The 20,021-nt window shown below is 41.1% G+C and overlaps 1 protein-coding gene across 7 annotated transcripts in view; it reads right to left on the bottom strand.

Moving 5' to 3' along the window:
* Nucleotides 1-12,992: 12,992 nt before the first annotated feature.
* lpp (LIM domain containing preferred translocation partner in lipoma) overlaps nucleotides 12,993-20,021 on the bottom strand; it is a 154,923-nt gene continuing 147,894 nt past the window's right edge. For all 7 annotated transcript variants that reach the window (XM_020609956.1, XM_020609959.1, XM_020609963.1 and 4 more), the window contains 2 exons: nucleotides 19,803-19,923; nucleotides 12,993-18,126 (listed from right to left, as the gene is read on the bottom strand). In XM_020609956.1, coding sequence (XP_020465612.1) covers nucleotides 17,998-18,126; nucleotides 19,803-19,923 — 250 coding nt within the window. In that variant the 3' untranslated portion in view covers nucleotides 12,993-17,997. The remainder of the gene's footprint in view (nucleotides 18,127-19,802; nucleotides 19,924-20,021) is intronic.

Raw genomic sequence — 20,021 nt, 5'->3', positions numbered from 1 at the left:
ACGTTATTATGCCCACTACGTACACTATTGGTCTTCTGTGTGAACGTTTCCTTATATTGTTGCGCTGCAGTTAACATGTCGACGTTAAACCGTTATTGCTGCACTATGGTTCCACTTTTTTCTCCCAGGCCCTGAACTGATGTTATTTTAATTTACTTGTATTAATGACCCATTTCTAATTTTCTCCATTCATTACGCCCCACCTGTCATGTCTTTATTCCCCACTAGTGGGGCGCGCCCCACACTTTGACAACCACGGAAGTAGCAGTTGATGTTTATTCTTGGTTTCTGTCTTTATCCTGGGAGCTGCATTTACTCCACAGCACATTTGTAATGTATTCTGGTCAAGCTGCTCTACCGCTCTATTGGCGAGTGCAAGGTATTCTTTAAATGTTTGAACAGTTGGTCCCCAAGAAGTCTGGAGGTAAAAATAAAAATGTGCATGAGACTTGAGAGCTCAGAATGCCATCTAGTCTTCATCTTGTATCTCCTCTGTGATCCCAGCCTCAGGGCTGATGGTTCTGGAAGTGCATGCACACTTGGCCAAAAATGACGGACAAATGGAACGATGTGAAAGGACTGTGACCTAAGTTGCAGATGCAAATCATGACTTAAAATATCCCAACTGTATTCTGAACATTTACACACACAAAAAAGAAACATTAAACTTAACATAATATTAACTGAAAATACAGTTTATTCCTTTGGGCATTAACAAGCTGCACCTCCAGTGTGACAAAAAATTCTAATATTGTCATATAAAAATGTCAAAAATATGATGTGGAACATTACAACTGAACAGTGAGGAGAGCAGTAGTGAGCTCTGGGAGCTGGCTAGGAAGTTACCGGTTAATTTGCTAGCTACAGCAGTTCATCAGTGAGCCCTGAGAGCAGTCACTACATCACCAAGACTCTGTGTACAAGCAAATGGCCCTTGTTGTTGCTCTATAGCGAGTGATAGAGATTCAACCAGGCTGAGCTGTAATCTACTGCAACTGAAAATGTGCTCTTCCAAATGGATGCGAAACCCATAAAGGGGTTAAGATGTCTAATCCTATACGGAAACAACACATCTCTACATGGTACTAAACAGCAGCACTGCAGCAACTGCAGTAAATTTGGGGTTCCTTGCAGGTTTAAAGGGGCTACCTTGCATCTCTTCTTGTGATGTCACCTCAGGCCTGTGGAGACATCACTAACTGTGCTCAAGAACCCAGCATCTCTCTTCCTTCTATCTTAAATCAGCAGGCTGCCCAAACTCTGCCCTGGAGAAAAACATTTGACAGAAACAAAACATAGATCTGTCCAGTTTCTCGGTGTACAATATGCCTGGGGAACATGCAAGATGAAGACACAGTGTGAAGGGTGATATGTATAAAACATGAGCAGACTGGGAGAGTGAGGTGAGCATTGCCTTGGAAAGGTCTAAATATAAAGTGTATTTATGAGCCCCTAACATTTTAACCTGATGATTTGGAAATTCTGCCATATACTTCAAATAATTTAAAGTTGCATTAACTAAGATTTACAGTAGCACAAATTTGGATAAATCAAGTAAAAAATTGTCCAGAAGTGTTGTCTCCCTTGCTGTACTAAACCCCTCCACTCCACTATCTTCAGGCCCTGTGTTTCCTTCTTGCCCACTGTTGTTAAAATCCACACCACACTTCTTCCACGCCCCACTGGTCCCAGGCTATAAGATGCGTTTTCCAAACCAGTATGGCTTGTTTCAAAGACAGACTGTGGAGGCTCCCTGTGTAGGTACACCCTAGGATGGGGTGTACCTACACATTCCTTTGTATAATTTGCTTGTGTTACCTCAGGTACATGTCTAACAGACATTAGACATACGTACACATATCGCTAAAATGTAAACCTCTTTACCTGACACTGTGTCGCTGCAATGCCACTGTAGACCATGGGCTCTATATTCCATATACACTAGTTCTGGAGCTGGTTATTACTGCTGCACTACCTGACTGACACAACTGTCTCCAGCTGTCATGACCACATATGACCTAGTTTCAGAGACAGGGCAGGGAGGACAAAGAGGAGTGGATGGAGAAGAGGAGGGGATAGTGCTTGAGTTTGTTTTGACTCTCACTTTGCCCTTAGTGGTCGAAAACTTAGAGGGAGAAGTTAGTAAATGTAGCTTTAAAGGAGATGTCAGTTGGCGTGCACTCTGCTCATCCGGCTTATCTTTTTTGCTTCTTCATTCTCCAAGAAGATTCATTAGCTCATACAGAACAGTGCAGCTTCCATCTATACAGCCATTGCATGTCCAGGATGTACATCAGAGGTTTATCTAAAAAATAGGTGTAAATGTGGAATAACACCAGGATAACATATGGAATTTAGGGACTTTCTCATTAAGTGTTTCTGAAAGCAGGAACAGAACTTGAAGTCCCACGGCAAGTCTTTGCCACTCAAAGAATAGGAGATAAGAGAGCTAACAGCAATGTGTTTTGCTGTTCCTGCCACCTTTATATGGTTGACATGTGGCTCATAACCCATCAGCTGACCAGCTGGCGACAACGCCGTCTTCAGGGTAATTACCTAGCATAAGAACAGTCCATAAATGACAGGTTGCTAGGAGACCGTTGCAGAAGGAGCCCAAGGAAGGAATTAATGCTGACCTTTAACAGAGGACGAGCTATGAAAATGAAAATTATGTATCACATTGTTCATGCCACGCACCAGGGATTTTATAAAGTAACCAAAAAAAAAGCTGTCATTTATCTTTTACACAATTAAAACAATCAAACAAACCACCTATCATTCACAAATGAATCAATGAATCAGAATCAATTAGGCACTTTCACAAATGCTTCAAACCAAAGCCAGTACTGCAGGTCAGTGTTTGATACTAACATCAGCTGCTTGAGTCACTGTTTCCGTGACTCATGGTGTAAACACAACTCTTCACACTGTGGGTCTGGCATACAAGCGCTGACATCAAGTGCTTTGTCTTTCTGTTACTGATGCTGAAAGCTTGATTCATGTTCCCTAAACTCTGGTATGAATTTTGAAATACACAGCAAATGCTCTGACCGCTGCTGCCCATATATTTGAAATAGCAGGAGAGTTTCCATCAACATTTGTTGTGTTCACCCTTTAGCTGAACTGTGCGAAGACAAATCACTCAAGTACTGAGCCACAGGGATGACTGCTAGAACGGCTGTGTTCATGTGAGAAGAAGGGAGTAAACTTTCCTGCACACTCTCACATGGATTTCTGGATGGACTGATAAAGACAAGACAAGGCAGATTTAGTTTGAAAACAGCAGCGCTGCAACTACGCAGGTGTCAGGTTGCTGCTTAGCTGACAAGCGGTCTAAATATTCTACTTGGCATATATGCAGGTGATTGATGTTGGGCAAAATTGTTTACAGTCCCCTTGGTAGCATTAATTCCAACACTGAATCTGCTTAGTGCTTTCAGGAATCTGTTTAGATCCTGAGACATAATGCTAAACACTGCACTGTTGGTTATAGCTGCTTGGCTGGAGTACGCACACCAACAACTAACATATGGACAAAACTCCCTTTGCTGAGGTCAGAGGTCAAAAATTCAAGGAGGCTATGTAGGAAGGGCTGTGGCAGCATCTATGACCCACCCAGTGAATCTCTTGGCTGACAGAAACCACAGGGATGCCTGTTCTCTCTACAAGCCAACAAGCCTTATGCAGCAATGAGGACATGTATGTGTACAGGGTAAAGGTCGCAAAATAAAATGGCATGAAAAACCAAAACGTAAAAAGCAACATGTTGGGGTTTTATGGAGAGTAATTCAGTGACGTCCTTGAGTCATGGCACTCAGCCAAGACACAGCTCTATAGTATGTACAACAAACAAACTTTCTTTATACCAATATCACTTTTTTCTTTAATTAGCTTTAACTCAATTACTGCTGTTCTCGGATTTTAAAAAAATGGTGTCTGAAATGTCAACTGAGCCTTTGCCAGGAATAAAGAACACTTCTGACACACAGTAATTAGTCGTGAAGGTGTTTTTCTTCATCGGTGGGTTGACAGATATTTTACAACATGTAATTAAGACATTACCCCTCTGATGAGCAAATACAGTGCTCTACACCACAAGACGGGTTAAAAATGACCCATGTTCATTTTCAATAGTATTTTATCTAGAACTGAATGTTTCATTGTAATATCTTTAAAGCAAATTTATGTCGTTACCTAGGCTTTAAGAAACAGTTGCTTTGTTTGTTTGTTTAATTAAATTATAAGTCATTATTTTATTGTGGTATGAATTTAAACAGACGTGGCAGCTCTGTCAATAAGGAACAAAACACCAGATCGTGTTTTCAAATGGATGCCAAGTCATATTCTCAAGCAAGTGTATTCTCTCTCTGCTCTCCCGCCCTCTTGTTCTCTCTCCCTCTGTCTTTTGCTCACTCTTATAAAATTAATTTCCATCATGTGGTTCATGATTTGCAAGCATCAGGGAGCTGCTATCAATATGTGAGAGACTCCTGGAACTTCAGGGAGAGGTGGGATATCTGAAAGGGCAAGGTTCGAAGACTGCTTTTAAAACCTTCGCTAGGTACATTGACTACACAGGGCAAAGAAGGTGGAATAACAACAGGAGCGCTGTAGGCAGCAGACGGTCATGGACGGGGGCTAGTATACAGTGGTGTGAAAAAGTGTTTGCCCCCTTACTGATTTCTTATCTTTTTGCATGTTTGTCACACTGTAATGTTTCAGATCGTCAAACAAATTTATATATTAGTCAAAGATAACACAAGTAAACACATCATGCAGTTTTTAAATGAAGGTTTTTATTATTAAGGGAAAACAAAATCCAAAACTATAGAGCCCTGTGTGAACAAGTGTTTGCCCCCCTGTCAAAACACTGGTTTATCGCACCTGAGTTCAATTTCTCTTGCCACACCTGTTCGCAATCAAGAAATCACTTAAATAGGACCTGCCTGACAAAGTGAAGTAGACCAAAAGATCCTCAAAAGCTAGACATCATGCCGAGATCCAAAGAAATTCAAAAACAAATGAGAAAGAGAATAATGGAGCTCTATCAGTCCGGAAAAGGTTATAAAGCCATTTCTAAAGCTTGGGGACTGCAGCGAACCACAGTGAGAGCCATTATCCACAAATGGCGAAAACATGGAACAGTGGAGAACCTTCCCAGGAGTGGCCAGCCGACCAAAATTACCCCAAGAGCGCAGCGACAACTCATCCAAGAGGTCACAAAAGACCCCACAACAACATCCAAAGAACTGCAGGCCTCACTTGCCTCAGTTAAGCTGAGTGTTCATGACTCCACCATAAGAAAGAGACTGGGCAAAAATGGTTTGCATGGCAGAGTTCCAAGACGAAAACCACTGCTGAGCAAAAAGAACATAAAGGCTCGTCTCAGTTTTGCCAGATGCTGTGATAAATGGAACCCTGAATTCTGCTGTGTACCAAAATATCCTGGAGGAGAATGTCCGGCCATCCGTTTGTGATCTCAAGCTGAAGCGAACTTGGGTTCTGCAGCAGGACAATGATCCAAAGCACACCAGCAAGTCCACTTCTGAATGGCTGAAGAAAAACAAAATGAAGACTTTGGAGTGGCCTAGTCAAAGTCCTGACCTGAATCCAATTGAGATGCTGTGGCATGACCTTAAAAAGGCAGTTCATGCCCGAAAACCTTCCAATGTGGCTGACTTACAACAATTCTGCCAAGATGAGTGGGCCAAAATTCCTCCACAGCGCTGTAAAAGACTCATGGCAAGTTATCGAAAACGCTTGATTGCAGTTGTTGCTGCTAAGGGTGGCCCAACCAGTTATTATGACAGGGGGGCCAACACTTGTTCACACAGGGCTATATAGTTTTGGATTTTGTTTTCCCTTAATAATAAAAACCTTCATTTAAAAACTGCATGATGTGTTTACTTGTGTTATCTTTGACTAATATATAAATTTGTTTGACGATCTGAAACATTACAGTGTGACAAACATGCAAAAAGATAAGAAATCAGTAAGGGGGCAAATACTTTTTCACACCACTGTAGCTGAGAGACACCACATCCTGTCCCAGTTTCACTCGATTTATCTGACAATGTGTAAAACCTTAGTAAATTCATTTGTAAGACAAGATTATCTCATACTCATTCATTGTTTATTATGATGTATTGTAGTTTTATTAAGTACTGCATGCACAAATGCCCATTTACTGAAGTGCGGTTCGTTCACAGCACAGCTACTCTACACGGCCTTGGGGACGTAATCAATAAAGCTGATTACACCATAAAACACAGGGAAACGAGAGAAGACAGAAAACAGCCCCACACCTTGAAAACCTCAAAGAAACAAAGATCCTATTTATGTTAAAATTGATTCTTTCCTTGAATCATGTTGCTTTGTTTAATGTTTTGGTCAGTAACATGACACCGCATGCTTACTCTTATACTGTACAGTATTACAAGAAGAACCACGTTACTGCTGATTTGCTACAGTTCAGGGTTGTTACTGCAGTTTTAGTGCACTCCCCTTCCGTGGAGCTGCTGAATATTTGTCCACAGCTCCAGCAAATGAAGCTCCTCCACAATAATGTAAAATCTGAATAATAAATTTCAGAGAAGAGCTGTTTTCTGTGGTAGCAGCATTGTGTTGATGCCTTTTCACCTAATCCACTCTGTGAAGTCAATGGACTCAGCTATGATAGCACACACAACCTGTGACATTCAGCTGTTTACGCACAAATGTTGGAGTGGTAATCCGCAAAATCCACCCCAAATCCCCTTAATCACAGCTGGTTGAGCCTCAACAAAACACTGTTAGTCTAAATGACTCACTCAGGAGCAATCGAAAAACCGGTGAACTCAGCCTGAGAGAGGATGCAGGGAGATGGCCAGAGCAGGTTAATGGGGTGACTTTAATCTGTCTGCAAAGCTGAAGCATAAATGTGCAGTAACAGTACATGATGGATAGATGGATAGATGGATACATAGATGGATAATCAAATTATCATATTGTCTTTGTGTGTTAGGTATAGACACAAAAACAACGTCATAATTATATAATATCTTTAACACACACACAGCTTTCTGATGTGGGGACATGGGTAAGACTGTGTCTACTTACTTCTGCAACATTCACACAACCTTCATGTAATGATTGGCCAGATGTGTGAGATGAGAAATGTAGTCAGGGATTGACCTTCTCTCTTCAGCTTTCCTTTTTTTTTTTACACAAATATTTCTGCCACTTTTTCTGCACCCAGCCCACTGTAACTGTAAATGCCTTCCAGGACAGACTGCCCAAAACTGTGTTCCCTGATTCTCTTTTCTGAACAACTAGCATGGCCAACTCTGCATCCCTACTTCAAATGTGGTCATTCCCAACAGCTATTAACACTGTGGACGTTTCAGATGACAAATTTTGAGTACTCCTTTTTTCAATAACACATGGTAATGCTAAGAGTGTACCACTGTGCCAGTGGCTCAGCAAGGCTTTGCACAGGAACAGTGGTGCTTTAATATCAAGCATGTTAAACATGCAGCCTACACAATAACAGCTAACATTTAAATGTTTAGCCCCTCCTTGAACCGCCACCTTATTGTGGTGGAGGGGTTTGAGTACCCGAGTGATCCTAGGAGCTATGTTGTCGGGGGCTAGATGTCCCTGGTAGGGTCTCCCAAGGCAAACAGGTCCTGGGTGACGGGTCAGACTAAGAGCAGTTCAAAAGCCCTTTATGAATAGATTACAATCAAGGACCGTGACGTCGCCCGGCATGTTTAGTAGGTACAATGTTTAACATGTCCACTGTCTCAGTTTAGCATGTTAGCATGCTAATTAGCGCTAAATACAAAGTATACAAATTTCATGGGACTGTATCCAATAGTTGTAAAGACATTAAACGAAAAACCACAAACTAACGATGTTGCTACAGGAAAATTCAGGGGACTGCCAAAATCATTAGGCTTCATCCTCAGGGGACCATGAATGTCTGTACTAAATTTGGATGCCAATTAGTCCAACAGTTATTGACATATTCCAGTCTGGACCAAAGTGGTGAACCCACTGACCAACACTGCCATCCACAGAGCTACACCGCTAGCAAGGCTCAAACTAAATAACAAACACTGGAAACTTATGTTTTGCTTCTAACCAAGCAAACATGTTATAAAATACATAGAACTCACCATCAGGCTAAGGGCAACACACTGTATTTCAGAAGGTGATTAAGAATCAAAAAGCTGAAAAAAAGGCATCGAGTAGAGAACAGCATGTGAAGTCTGAGACTGAGCAGAGGAGAAGACGTTCAGGTTCTGCCACTCAGTAGTACAAATGCAGAATTGACAGATACCACCGGGTCCACTGGATAAAAACAAGCCACAGTACCAGATTATTTTCCTCATATTGCATTTGATATAACACATTGTCGTTTGTATGCAAAAAAGCAGCGTGGTTCACAGGTAGACCCTGGGCTTTATACTTAGTAAGATCCTATTTGTCAAAGTTCAGGTATAATTGGTAGCACTTGACAGTCCCACCAACTGTCAAGGAAACAAGAAAGTAGTATTCATTTTGCACCCACTGTTCCAGCATTCAGCCATAATCCTCTGCTGGCTTAATCAGTCAGCCTGCTCTAGTGTGAGAATGAAAGTTCACACTGAAACACAAGGTTTTGTGTTAAATCCATGGACGAGTCTCTGCCTCTTACCCTTAGGTCAGGAGGTGACACCTCAAAGAGTGCCTTAAATCATGAGAACTGCTTTACCTTTCAGTGGAGCTGGAGAGACGCACCTACACTAAGTCAGTAAAGTCTGTGGATTTACTGGGATCTGAACACTTTCCCTGTATTGCATATCAATCAGCCATTATTTGGTTGGACTTGGTGGGTTCATGTGAGCCTGCCAGATTGTGGCAAGAGGGTAAGTGATGGTTGGGATGGGGAGGGAGGCAAAGGGCAACAAGCAGCACTGCTAAAACCTTCTGGTAGTGGACAATATACACTGTGAATAAAACAAAGAGCGCACACCTCTGATATCATGTTTGAGATTTAGGTATTAACAATAATCCTCTTATACTCACAGTTACAATCAATAAGTTCAAACTATTTGAAGTCAGTGCTATTTACTGTCATGTTCCTTGGCAGACAAACAGAGGAAAGGTCTGATTTCATTTTCCAGCCTTTAAAATTACAAACTGGCAAGTAGCCAAAACACAGAGCTTCATGAGCTCCAGCGACAACTGCCATGAAAATAACTCACTATCATGAAGACAATAAAACCTGTGTACAAACAATATATGTCACATATTGTATATTTATAATATAATTAAGAAGTCCTTCCAGCTCTTACAGGTTCCCTGTGAATGCCTCTTGGTGCTCAGACGCCCAAGGAGAGGAGATCCAAACTGCAGCCTGTGGGGATACAGACATCAACAACATCACCACAGTGACTGTTTCCTGAAAGAGGAAACTGAACTGAACTGTTTTTGGTGCTGGTATCAACCCTTTGTCTCTTTCTGCAAGTGTGGGGGTGTGTGTATGACATAATATACAGACAGATTTCTTTATGAGCATCGTAAGTGTAACTTAGTAACAGACACTAGAGCTCTAATGGATCTCGGTTCTGAAAGGATGCCCTCTTGGCAAAGCACAGCAATTCAAAGAAATGTTCTCAGGGTATATGTCCAGCGTGGGAGCTTGATTTTGCATCATTTTATGATAGAGTTTTGGAAAGTCTGCTTTCACATCTAATGAACTGCAGTAATGATCAGCACTAGAGTGCCACCCTGCGTTTTGTCAGGCTGAACCTAGGCCTTATCACTGGCAGTTTAACAACTGTTCACACCATTGCTCACATGCCCTGTATTAATTAATTAATCTCTACCAGACTGTAGTGGAGTTTTGGGTCTTTCTGTGGTAATGTGCGGCGTGTCACTGTGCCCACTGAGGCTCCATGGGTGCAGAAGGCTCTTGTGTGAATGACGAACCGGTTTTAGGTATTATAAGTTACTCACCACCTTTACACTGTGGACGGCAGCTCTCATTTGATGAATGATACTGAGGAAACAGGTAACTAATAACAGGTGTACATCATTCCAGCTACAGTCTGTAGTCCATGTACTCATTTCAAAATATCTCATAAAAGAAAAAAACGTGCTGCTGTATTTCACCTTGACAAGCTCAAACTATGCCTCTGACAGTCTGCTATTAGTCACTGCACCGTGTAATTATCTTGAGATTCAAGCAAGCTATGGCTTCTCACTACTTTGCTGAGTGTGATGGTTTGATCCAGTCTCTCAGCAATATCATGTTCTTCATCTGAAAAGAAATTTCCCCAGAAAACAACAGCTACAGTAATTCTGCCAGAAATCACTGCATCTCGTAACTTTTTTAATTTTTTACTGGGTTTAAATGTTCAAGATGCACAAAGCTACCACAGGAGGATATAGTTTATTCTTCTGCAGAAAAAGCCTGGAAATCCAAATAAATAAATAAAAATAAAAAGGATGTGAATGCGAATGGATGTTATAATTTGCAGTCACCACATGTAATATTGTGAACTTTAAATTTATTTATAGCAGTTTAGCCTAAAATAATTAATGTTAGTTAGTAAATTAACTATCAGACAAAATAAAAGGCTGGAGTGCAACAGAGGAAACAAACGCGGACCATGTTACACCAATCAGCCATAACATTCTGACCACTGAGAGGTGAAGTGATTAACACTGACCATCTGTTACAGTGACCTGTCAGTGTGTGGGGTATATTAGGCAGCAAGTGAACAGTCAGTCCTCAAAGTTGATGTGTTGGAAGCAGGAAAAATGGACAAGGGTCAGGATCTGAGTGACTTTGACAAGGATCAAACTGTGATGGTGAGATGACTGGGTCAGAGCATCTCCTACACTGCAGGTCTTGGTGGGTGTTGTTGGTCTGCAGTGGTTAGTACCTACCAACAGTGTCTAAGGAAGGACAAATGGTGAACTGGAGACAGGGTCATGGACGCCCACGGCTCACTGATGATGAGGTTGATCTACTGTAGATTAAACTTTTAAATTTCATTCATGCTTTTCAAAAGATTAAAATGTATTTGAATCTTTGTTAAAATGGTTGAAAATGAGAAACACTGTCCATTGGTCTCTATGAAGAGAAACAGAAGCTGCACAGTGAACTGCAGAGTGACATGGGTACCAGCCACCTGCCGTGTACACAGTATTAGACAGGTGGTCATAAGGTTATGGCTGATCAGTGTAAATCAGCCTGAAGGATGTTTGTATACAACAGAGTGACCACCAGAGATACGATTTTCACTTTATACAATTGCAGTTGTTTTAGGAACTCTACAGTATGGATAATGGCACTTAGTGTTTACAGTTCATTGATCAATGAGTCAGGCAACATTCAAACCCTCTGCATCAGTCAGTAATAAAGGCACATTAATAGAGGACGTGTGCTGCCGTCTGTAGCTCTGTTAGAGTCTGTTACAGGTATGCTGCATTAGTTCTCCACACTGCAGTTTCTCTTTCCTCTATACAGTACAGAATTAGAAAACGTTCTCATCTTTGTAATATATTTATAGATATAAAACAGCCATAAGGATGACTGGAGCCGGTACTTGGATGCTCAAAGCCAGTTGCAGAATAAGAAAAGACATTAATAATGGTTGCATACAATGTGCACACTGGGATGACTTGGATTTGTGTCAGAGCGATCTAAGTTCTGCTAGGAGCAACAGTGACTCAGTGATTACATCACTGCCTTTAGCCATCTCAAGGACGCACAAAATCAATGCTCCTGATGCAAATGCACAGTGGGAATTCACTTTAAAGCTAATAACATTAAACTCAGAGCACAGCGATGTCGGCCCACATTGTAATGCTATGAAAATCTGACCATATGACAGCTTCATTTAAGTTGGAGTGCATGAGATTATGTATGATAGTGGCCCATTTTGCTCCCTCGTGCTTGTCTCTACTTCCCGATAAATAATTCAGGCCATAATTCTGCGTATAAGAAGACCCCCCCACCCCACCACCATCACCACCATGCACGCACGCAGTATCGCCTGCAGCATGTTTAGGAAAAAATGACTAGGAAACGTCCACGTTGCTGGCATGCCAAAATGCTCAGGTTCCTAGCAGAGGAATAAGGGGCTGAATATGTGCTTTACAGTTCACCGTTCATGTCAGAGGCTGGAGCGCAACAAGCAGATAACAGCACAACTGTATTCACTGTCAGAATGGCTTCTTCGTTTGCTTGTTTGTCTCGGAAGTGTGGAAAAAAAAAAAAGGACGGGTCTCGACCACAGGGATCATGTCCTCCTGCATTCTGCAGGAAGGAAACGAGCTGCTCTGTGACTTACTGCTGATTTGCAGCACACAAGTGAAGATGACAAATGGAAAGGATTAAATCAAGCAAGCCTTGGAAAGGCTACAGTACCAAGTCTTTCGGGAGGTCTTTAAATTATTCTCCATCAAGCTGATCCCAGCAGCAAGCATACTTCATACCTGAGTGCATTTGCTGATCATGGGCACACACACGCACACACACAAAAAAGAACGAGGAGACAGCACACTGTATCTCTGTGTAATTAAACTGTTGTCCCAGATGTACACTCTAAAAGAGTGTAGGATTTCTATTAAGCAGGTGATTTCAGTTTATCTAAGGAGTGGCTGGGGAGTTGCAGCACGAGACAGGAGAAAATGAATCGAGGCATTTGCAGCCACTGAAGGGCTTGTAAATGACTCTTGGAGAGCGTGTAGCCCTGGGTTATACTTGTTCTCTTTCATCTGCAGGTACGCTGCTCAGGAGGTCACCAGAAGGTATCTGGGGAACATGAAGAGCAGACAGAAAGAAGGAGCTCATTACCTGAGCAATCCACAGGACCAGGAGCCAAAGGGCAAGTGTTAACCAGCGGCAGGGGAATGGAGCTTAACCTGAATCAGAAAGATGGGCAATTTGAATATTTCAACATGAAATCCAACAAAAGACAACAAAACTGAAAGAGAACTAGGACAAACAGATGTGACGCTGTTGCAAAAGCCTTTATTGAAGAAGAAAAAACAACAGTTGACTACATGTCCCCTTCCAAAGATCAAAAACATATGAGATGCTTGAAGACGTGCGGTCACGATCTTTAAGGTGAGTTTCACACACAACACCATTACACACTCTGCTGCTGCAGCCTTAATTAAGCACTCTACATGATGGAAACATTTACTGTGTGGATTCAGACTTGGCCCCAAAATAGGGATCCTCTTTATTTACTTTTGTAAAGACAAGTAAACAGGGCAGAATCTTTGAGCACGGCACAGCAAAATATGAAACACACAGCAACAGCAGAGTGATTCAATACTGCTCAGCCAAAGGCACTTTTACAAACATGGGTAGAACACAGTAGACAACACAAACAAGAAATTAAATGGTCTTTTGTTTAAAATTGTACCATCAAGCTTTTTGAGAAGGTTCATGTCAGACATGCTCCCATAGAGATGTGTGTCACAGACTCTCCACCAAAACGGGAAACATGAGACTTAAATACAGCTTTTATCATCGACAACCTTCATCAGAGATTAACCTCTGTGCTCATGGACCAGACCGGGGTACATCTTGTAGAAAGTGTGCTAATAAGCCAATCACAAAATACTGAAAGACTTATTTTAACATCTTTAAAAGCAGCAAAAAACATTCATCAGTATTAGCAGAATGCTTTTACTGTTTCCTGACCATTTTACAAGACCTGCTACCTTCTGATCTAACTGCATTAAATGTTTTATCTTTTAGGCCAATTAGTGGCAGTACAATGACATGTGTGGGTGTGTATTAGCAAACATTTGCTCATTTACATATGTCATGTTTCTGGCCACCTTGTGAGCTTAAGTCAAACTTTCATTCTTCTTCTTTTTCCTGTTTTCATCTTTTAAAACTCCACCTAGAAAACTTCCGGTTGTTTCCCTGCTAAGTGTTTTGCTACGCTAACAAGCTAGTTAGCTAGTAGCCTTGTTTGCCTGCTATTTGGCGCTAAGTGCATAGTATTCAGTGGATTTATCAGAATTCACCAAAATAGCTAGTTTTTCTAAGTGAAAAGACAATAATTACATTGGTGACAATGGATCAAAACAATAAGCTGGAGGAGGCTAAAGCAAAGGCATTGAGCTGAGTGGTACTGCAAAGTCTAAGGATAATTCTTTGTGGGACCATCACTAGTCAGGATCCCATTCACATTACACTTTAATACACTGCTATTATAAAAAATGTTGATTAGTGCAGCTTTACATAACCTCACATTCTATATAATGATTTAAAAATGTTAAAAGTTGTAGCACAGTGCTGCTGTTTTTCGTGAAATGCATTAAATTCCCTTTACTGAACTGACACATCACAGCTCCTTCTGGTCTATGTCTCACCAATATGTGCTGAAAACAGCATTTCTAATCTATGGCTGTATTACATATTATGCACATACTGTATAAATGAATGTCAACAACTAGCTCAGACCTGATTGACAGCAGTCAACAGTCAGAGGCCACTGTTCATCTCAGAAAACAAATTTTACTGTACATTTTTTATGAAGTCTGAATGTTTCCTCACACCGTCACTAATACACAACCCTAGAATGATGCCTTAAAGCATAGCAAATGTTGGTATTAATTATTGCTACAGTATTGAAATATGTTTTTCTGGAAGGAGATGTAAAGAATGGCTTCAGTTTACTTGCTAACATAAGAGCTAGTAAGCTAGTCAATCACCTATGAAAAATACATTAATTCAAATTGCAAATAAGCATCACTTTACTACAGTAGTTCTGATATGGTTTTTAAATTCAGTCAAAGCCTAATTATTTTAAATCTCTGGTTCTTTTGTCACTTTGAACTCTTGGTATTGTCATCACCCAGTGTAAAATTCTAGTTAAACTTTGTGCTCCACGGTCTTATTATTCAAGCAAGTGAGAAGGCCCAGTGTTGACCTTTAACTTTAACATAGCCAATTCCGAAACAACATCTCTGTGAGCTGAAACCTAGCAACATGTGACATGATGATATCTCATGATATATTTTTGCCCTCAATTGCCTAACAACCTGAGGTAATCAGATGACTCACTGAGTCAGGTGTCAAACTCATTGGTGCATGGACCTAATGTAGCTGGTGCAATAAGGTCTCTGTTTCTTCTTCCAGGGTAGAAGAATAAATGCTTTCTGTAAAAAAAGAGAAGCACAGACCTAGACTGCTAATAAAATTATAAAAGATGCTATGAACAGAGTTTAAAAGTAGCTTGAGTTTTGTGACGCTCTTTCTCAAGTAGCGCATTCGTCTGATATGATTCCTTGTCTTGCTATGTCTTTTCATATGTGACCGATGAACTGTTGGTCTAAATATATGCTCCAAATATTGATGGAAAAAATCCTGAGGACATGGAGTTTAGGTTGCCTAACCTTCTAGAAGACCAGGCTTCACTTGCTTCCTGCTTGAGGCATCAGACTGGTGCTGTCTGTACATATATCTGCTAACTATCCAACCAGTGTGTCACTTTCTCACCTTCAGCTCAAACACTGGCATATGTGCTGAGTTTTACTGGGTTTTAGGGAATATTAAATACTCCTTTTTCTTTATTCTTATTTAGTAAATGTGTCCTAGCAAAGGGTCTGATTAAAGTGAAATTCCTATTTATGGTTAATTTATTATTGGGCTTATTAGCACAGTTATTTACAATGTGTTACCCTGGTTCAATCACTGCCACGGTCAACTTGATCCGATGACCCTGCTGTAACCAGAGGTTTGTATAATTACTTTCTGACATCCAAACAGCACTTAACCCCACCTCTTAATGTGTGATGGAAACAGTAAAGACAGGTAGCGGGTACAAGGGAACTCTCTGAAAACAACAAACAAAACATTTGTAATCGGGGCCTTGGAGGTCCTCTGTCTTTCAACATGTGGTTGACTGTAAACTAATCCAACTAATAAACTTGCAAATTAGTATTTGTTTATTCTTTAAAGGTATCATGTGGAGTTTTATTGTAACTATATTAAGGCTCTGTTTACTTTCAGTGTGGAAGTGCTGTACACAGACAACTTGCATGCACATTTCGACACAGAAAACATGAACCGGCCTTGAATCTGGCAGGGGAGACACCAGGGGTGAGCAACGACACTCCTGGGAGTGGGGGAGAGATGGGCTGTGCCACACTCTTGAGTACGAGTCCATGCAGGTCCAAACAAAATGGGGACCTTTTCACAAACGCTGTAACGCTACTAGAGGTCAAACACTCCACAGGGTACCTTTAACTCATCATCACGTCTTACTACTAGCACTGCTAATTACACTGAACTATAATAAAGCAGTCAGATGACTGGTCAGTGACTCTGGGCTGGAACAAATAACAAAACTGTCGTCATTGTTGGAACAGTTATGGTCCGCTTTTTGTTCAGCGGTTTCAACAAACAGTAAAAGATGAGGGTCGCTGGTACAATCAGTACTGACATACAGCACAGTGACACACACAGTCACACAGTGCCAACAGCAGAGTTTTGATTAAAGGATTACTATAAGGACACTTACGTTTGAATCTGTACAGGTAAAATATTTCCTTTTTCATAAAATTTCTTATAAAGTGTCGATGCAATTAACATTAAGAATTGCATAGCTATGTCATATTTTTGTTTACTGTACAATCACTGATCTAATCCACGGCAGTGTAACTGAGTTATCAGCTCAAAGACTCATTTGTATGAGTGGAATGTCATGATTGTATGTCTCAGGCTAAAAGAAAATAATCTATTGTGTATATCAAAGCGAAACTCTTTTGGAAAGTACAAAGAAAAGATCGTGTTAAAAGAGAAATTGCATTCAGCAGTTGCCTGTCGGCAATTCTGTTCCTGACACTGAGATTTACTGTTTGAGATTCCTGTGGTCCCAGCAAATACACTTGTAGGTAATGTTTAATGTAGCTGCATACAAAATAAGTACACAGGATACATGGCAGTTTAAATTCAGTTCTTTGGTGTTCTGCAGTAATGAGCCTCAGTGTAATTTTATCCCTATTTGTGTACCGACTGTGGATTTGCAGAGTAATAAAGACTGAAGAACAAAATGAATGTTCTAAACATACATATTGCATTGCTCATGGTTTTCCTCATGCGTGGTGCAGTCTATCTCCATTTTAGATCAGAAGAACCAGTCAGTGAGGAAAATGAGGGCTTGCATGGAAACATACACGCATGGATGCACATCCTGGCTGAAACAAGCAAGGTAAAGATAAGTATGATATGAGACAATAACACTGAGTGATGTTGCATGTTGTAACTGTTAACTGAGGGACTTGGACTGATTTTAAGCAACAGTTTGACATTTTGGGAAATACTGATGGAAAGACCGATATAGTACCACTTACATCTGGACAGCAGCCAGTTATCTTGGGTTAGTATACAGACTGGAAACTAGGAGGGACACAGGTAGTGACACAGCTACTAACTGACACTTATATCTCATTAGTCTAATCTGTAGAAAATGCACAATTTTTATGGCAAGAATAGCGTATTACCCATACACATATATATATAGCTGACTTGTGGATTTTTACACTCCAATTTCTTTGGACAGAGCCAGGCTACATGTTTCACCATTTCAAAGTTTATGCTAAGATAAGCTAACCAACTGTCGGCCGTATCACTGTGTTTAGCGTACATGTGGCAGCAATCTTCGCATCTCACTCATGGCAAGACAGACTTAAAGTATATCTCCCAAACTGTCGAACTACTCCTTTAACAACTGCATAGCTAATAACACACAGCCTCTTCTGCTGTAATTGTACTGAGTCAATAGATGCATGTGTGCAGGTGAACATGTGATGCTATTTCTTATTATATACAGTACGTTATATATTGGGATATACATGTATATATGCTGAGGAATGCAAGCTTCTGTGTATGGATGGGTACACTATGTTTGCATGAGAAAGAAGAGAGAGGGAGAGACACAGAGTGAGCGAGTGTTGGGTTATCACAGTGGAGGTGACCAGGCAGCAAGCTGTTCAGAGGTCAGTGGTGGCCTTGGCAGTGAGGGCCTGGATGCGGTTGCTGTTACAGTTCTTGCAGAGGACGTGTCCGTCCAGAGGGTAGCAGCCCTGGTTATCACCCTCTGAGAGCAGACAGCCACAGTCCTGCATGACACAGATACTCTGTTAGTACACAAACGCAAACTGAATCATTAGCTACACTCACCAATCACACATTTGCTGTCCTCACCTCCTAAAGGAGGCATTTACTAATGTTTAAAGAGCCCACAGCGCTTTTTCTTGTTTGACTTATCTACAATGTTACAACAGTGAATTATCATCTTAGACATGACCTAAAGCTCAAAAAATGAGCTGTATGTATGTTCTAATACTTCTACACAGAAGCAACTCGGTTTATACACGTCTTGCAAACTCTTGATCGCAAGATGTTTTTCTAACAAAATTAAGTATTATAGGACAGTTTAAGGATTTCCTCAAATGGTCATAATCTCCAGGCAGTGTTCATGTGAGCTTGCCTGACATCCACTGGTGCCATTATAACAGATGAATTTGATGTGTTGCTGGTTAAAGAGCGGATTAACGACCCATGATGTTATTGTTGGAGCTACGCTACCTGTTGGAATTCATTTCACTACTATGAGACTGTACGTGGTCGTGTGGGAGAAGACGCAGCGACCACCGGTTGGATTTACCGACCTTGGAGCTACTTGAAAGGGACTGATGTTTCCACTACTCAGTGGGACTTAACGGTAAGTTTAAAAAAAACAGGTTGCATGTCTGTTAATGCATTGTTTCTGTAACGTTACAGAGAATTGTTGTAAGACTGGAGAAGTCACTATGTCTGCGTTATGCCAGTTAAAATATGGGGTTTCTCAATTACCTGCTTTGTTTAGTGTTACACATCTCTTTTCATTGGTACATATACTGTTGTTTACCCAACTATGGAGGATAAACTCAAATTAATTAATGCCATTGAGGTTCGTTGTGCTGTCCACTTTCGACACAACACCGGCAGCAGGAGTTGTGCACATTCACAAACTATCCTCTCGTTTTTAGGAAGACGCTCTCTGGTTTTATCATTCTGAGATAATTACAGACTATTTGGAGTTATGATGGATGCCAAGCTAATCTAGAGGTACCCAAGATTAAACATTTGCCAAATATCAATGGTAAGTCAAATGCTGAGTCACAAACTGAGTAGTGCTGGAAATGTGGCTTGTGCACCCTCAAATGTTTTGGCAGGGAGGCATTTCCATACTCCAAAGTCTATATTTTACAGGGTAATAACCACACAAACCATGTGGATACTTTCGCAACCACACATACACACACGCACACACACACACACAGTCAGAATAACAACTCCATCTGCTCATGGCTCCCTGGTGACCAAAGTCTTGTCTTGTTGAGCACCTTCAGCTGAACTAATCTGCTTTGCTTTCCTTTGACCTTTATGTCTGCCAGACACTCCGTGTACTCACATTGGCACAGCTCTTTGACAATATGACACGTTACTTCTATTTTAGCTGGGCAAGTATTGTCTGAGCTCAGCTCATCAGCCGGTGAGCACTGGCTGACAGGCTGGTTACTATGTAAGTCTGTGAACTTTGCAGTAGGGAGATGGACAGTTATTCTGAGGCAAGCACATGTCTCACTGAAAAGGTGACATGTGGGACAGGTAGGTACGTTATGCATTATGCCTTCACGCTGTAATGACCGTCACCTGGAGTTTTACAGCATAGTACATACTGGAACCACTACTGCTAATTATAGAGAGCCCATATACCTAAAGAGATAAACACACAGTGCATATACTGTACCTCACAGCGGTAACACTGCACATGGAAGTCACGGTCCAGGGCCACAATACGGACGGTCTCCTCCTGGCCCGGTGCTGGCATTATAGGCTCAGAGCACACACAGCAGCGCGGAGCGAACTTCCTGTGAAAGTGAACCAACAACAACAGAAATGAGCTGGAACAATGGCAAGTATTGTGACATAATTTGACCTAAAGTGACACATTTTGGATCAAATGCAT

Source organism: Monopterus albus, unplaced genomic scaffold (genome assembly GCF_001952655.1).
Source record: "Monopterus albus unplaced genomic scaffold, M_albus_1.0 scaffold103.1, whole genome shotgun sequence".
In the NCBI taxonomy this organism is placed as follows: domain Eukaryota; kingdom Metazoa; phylum Chordata; class Actinopteri; order Synbranchiformes; family Synbranchidae; genus Monopterus; species Monopterus albus.
Note: the sequence above shows the minus strand (reverse complement) of the source record. Positions and strands in the feature narration are given on the sequence as shown.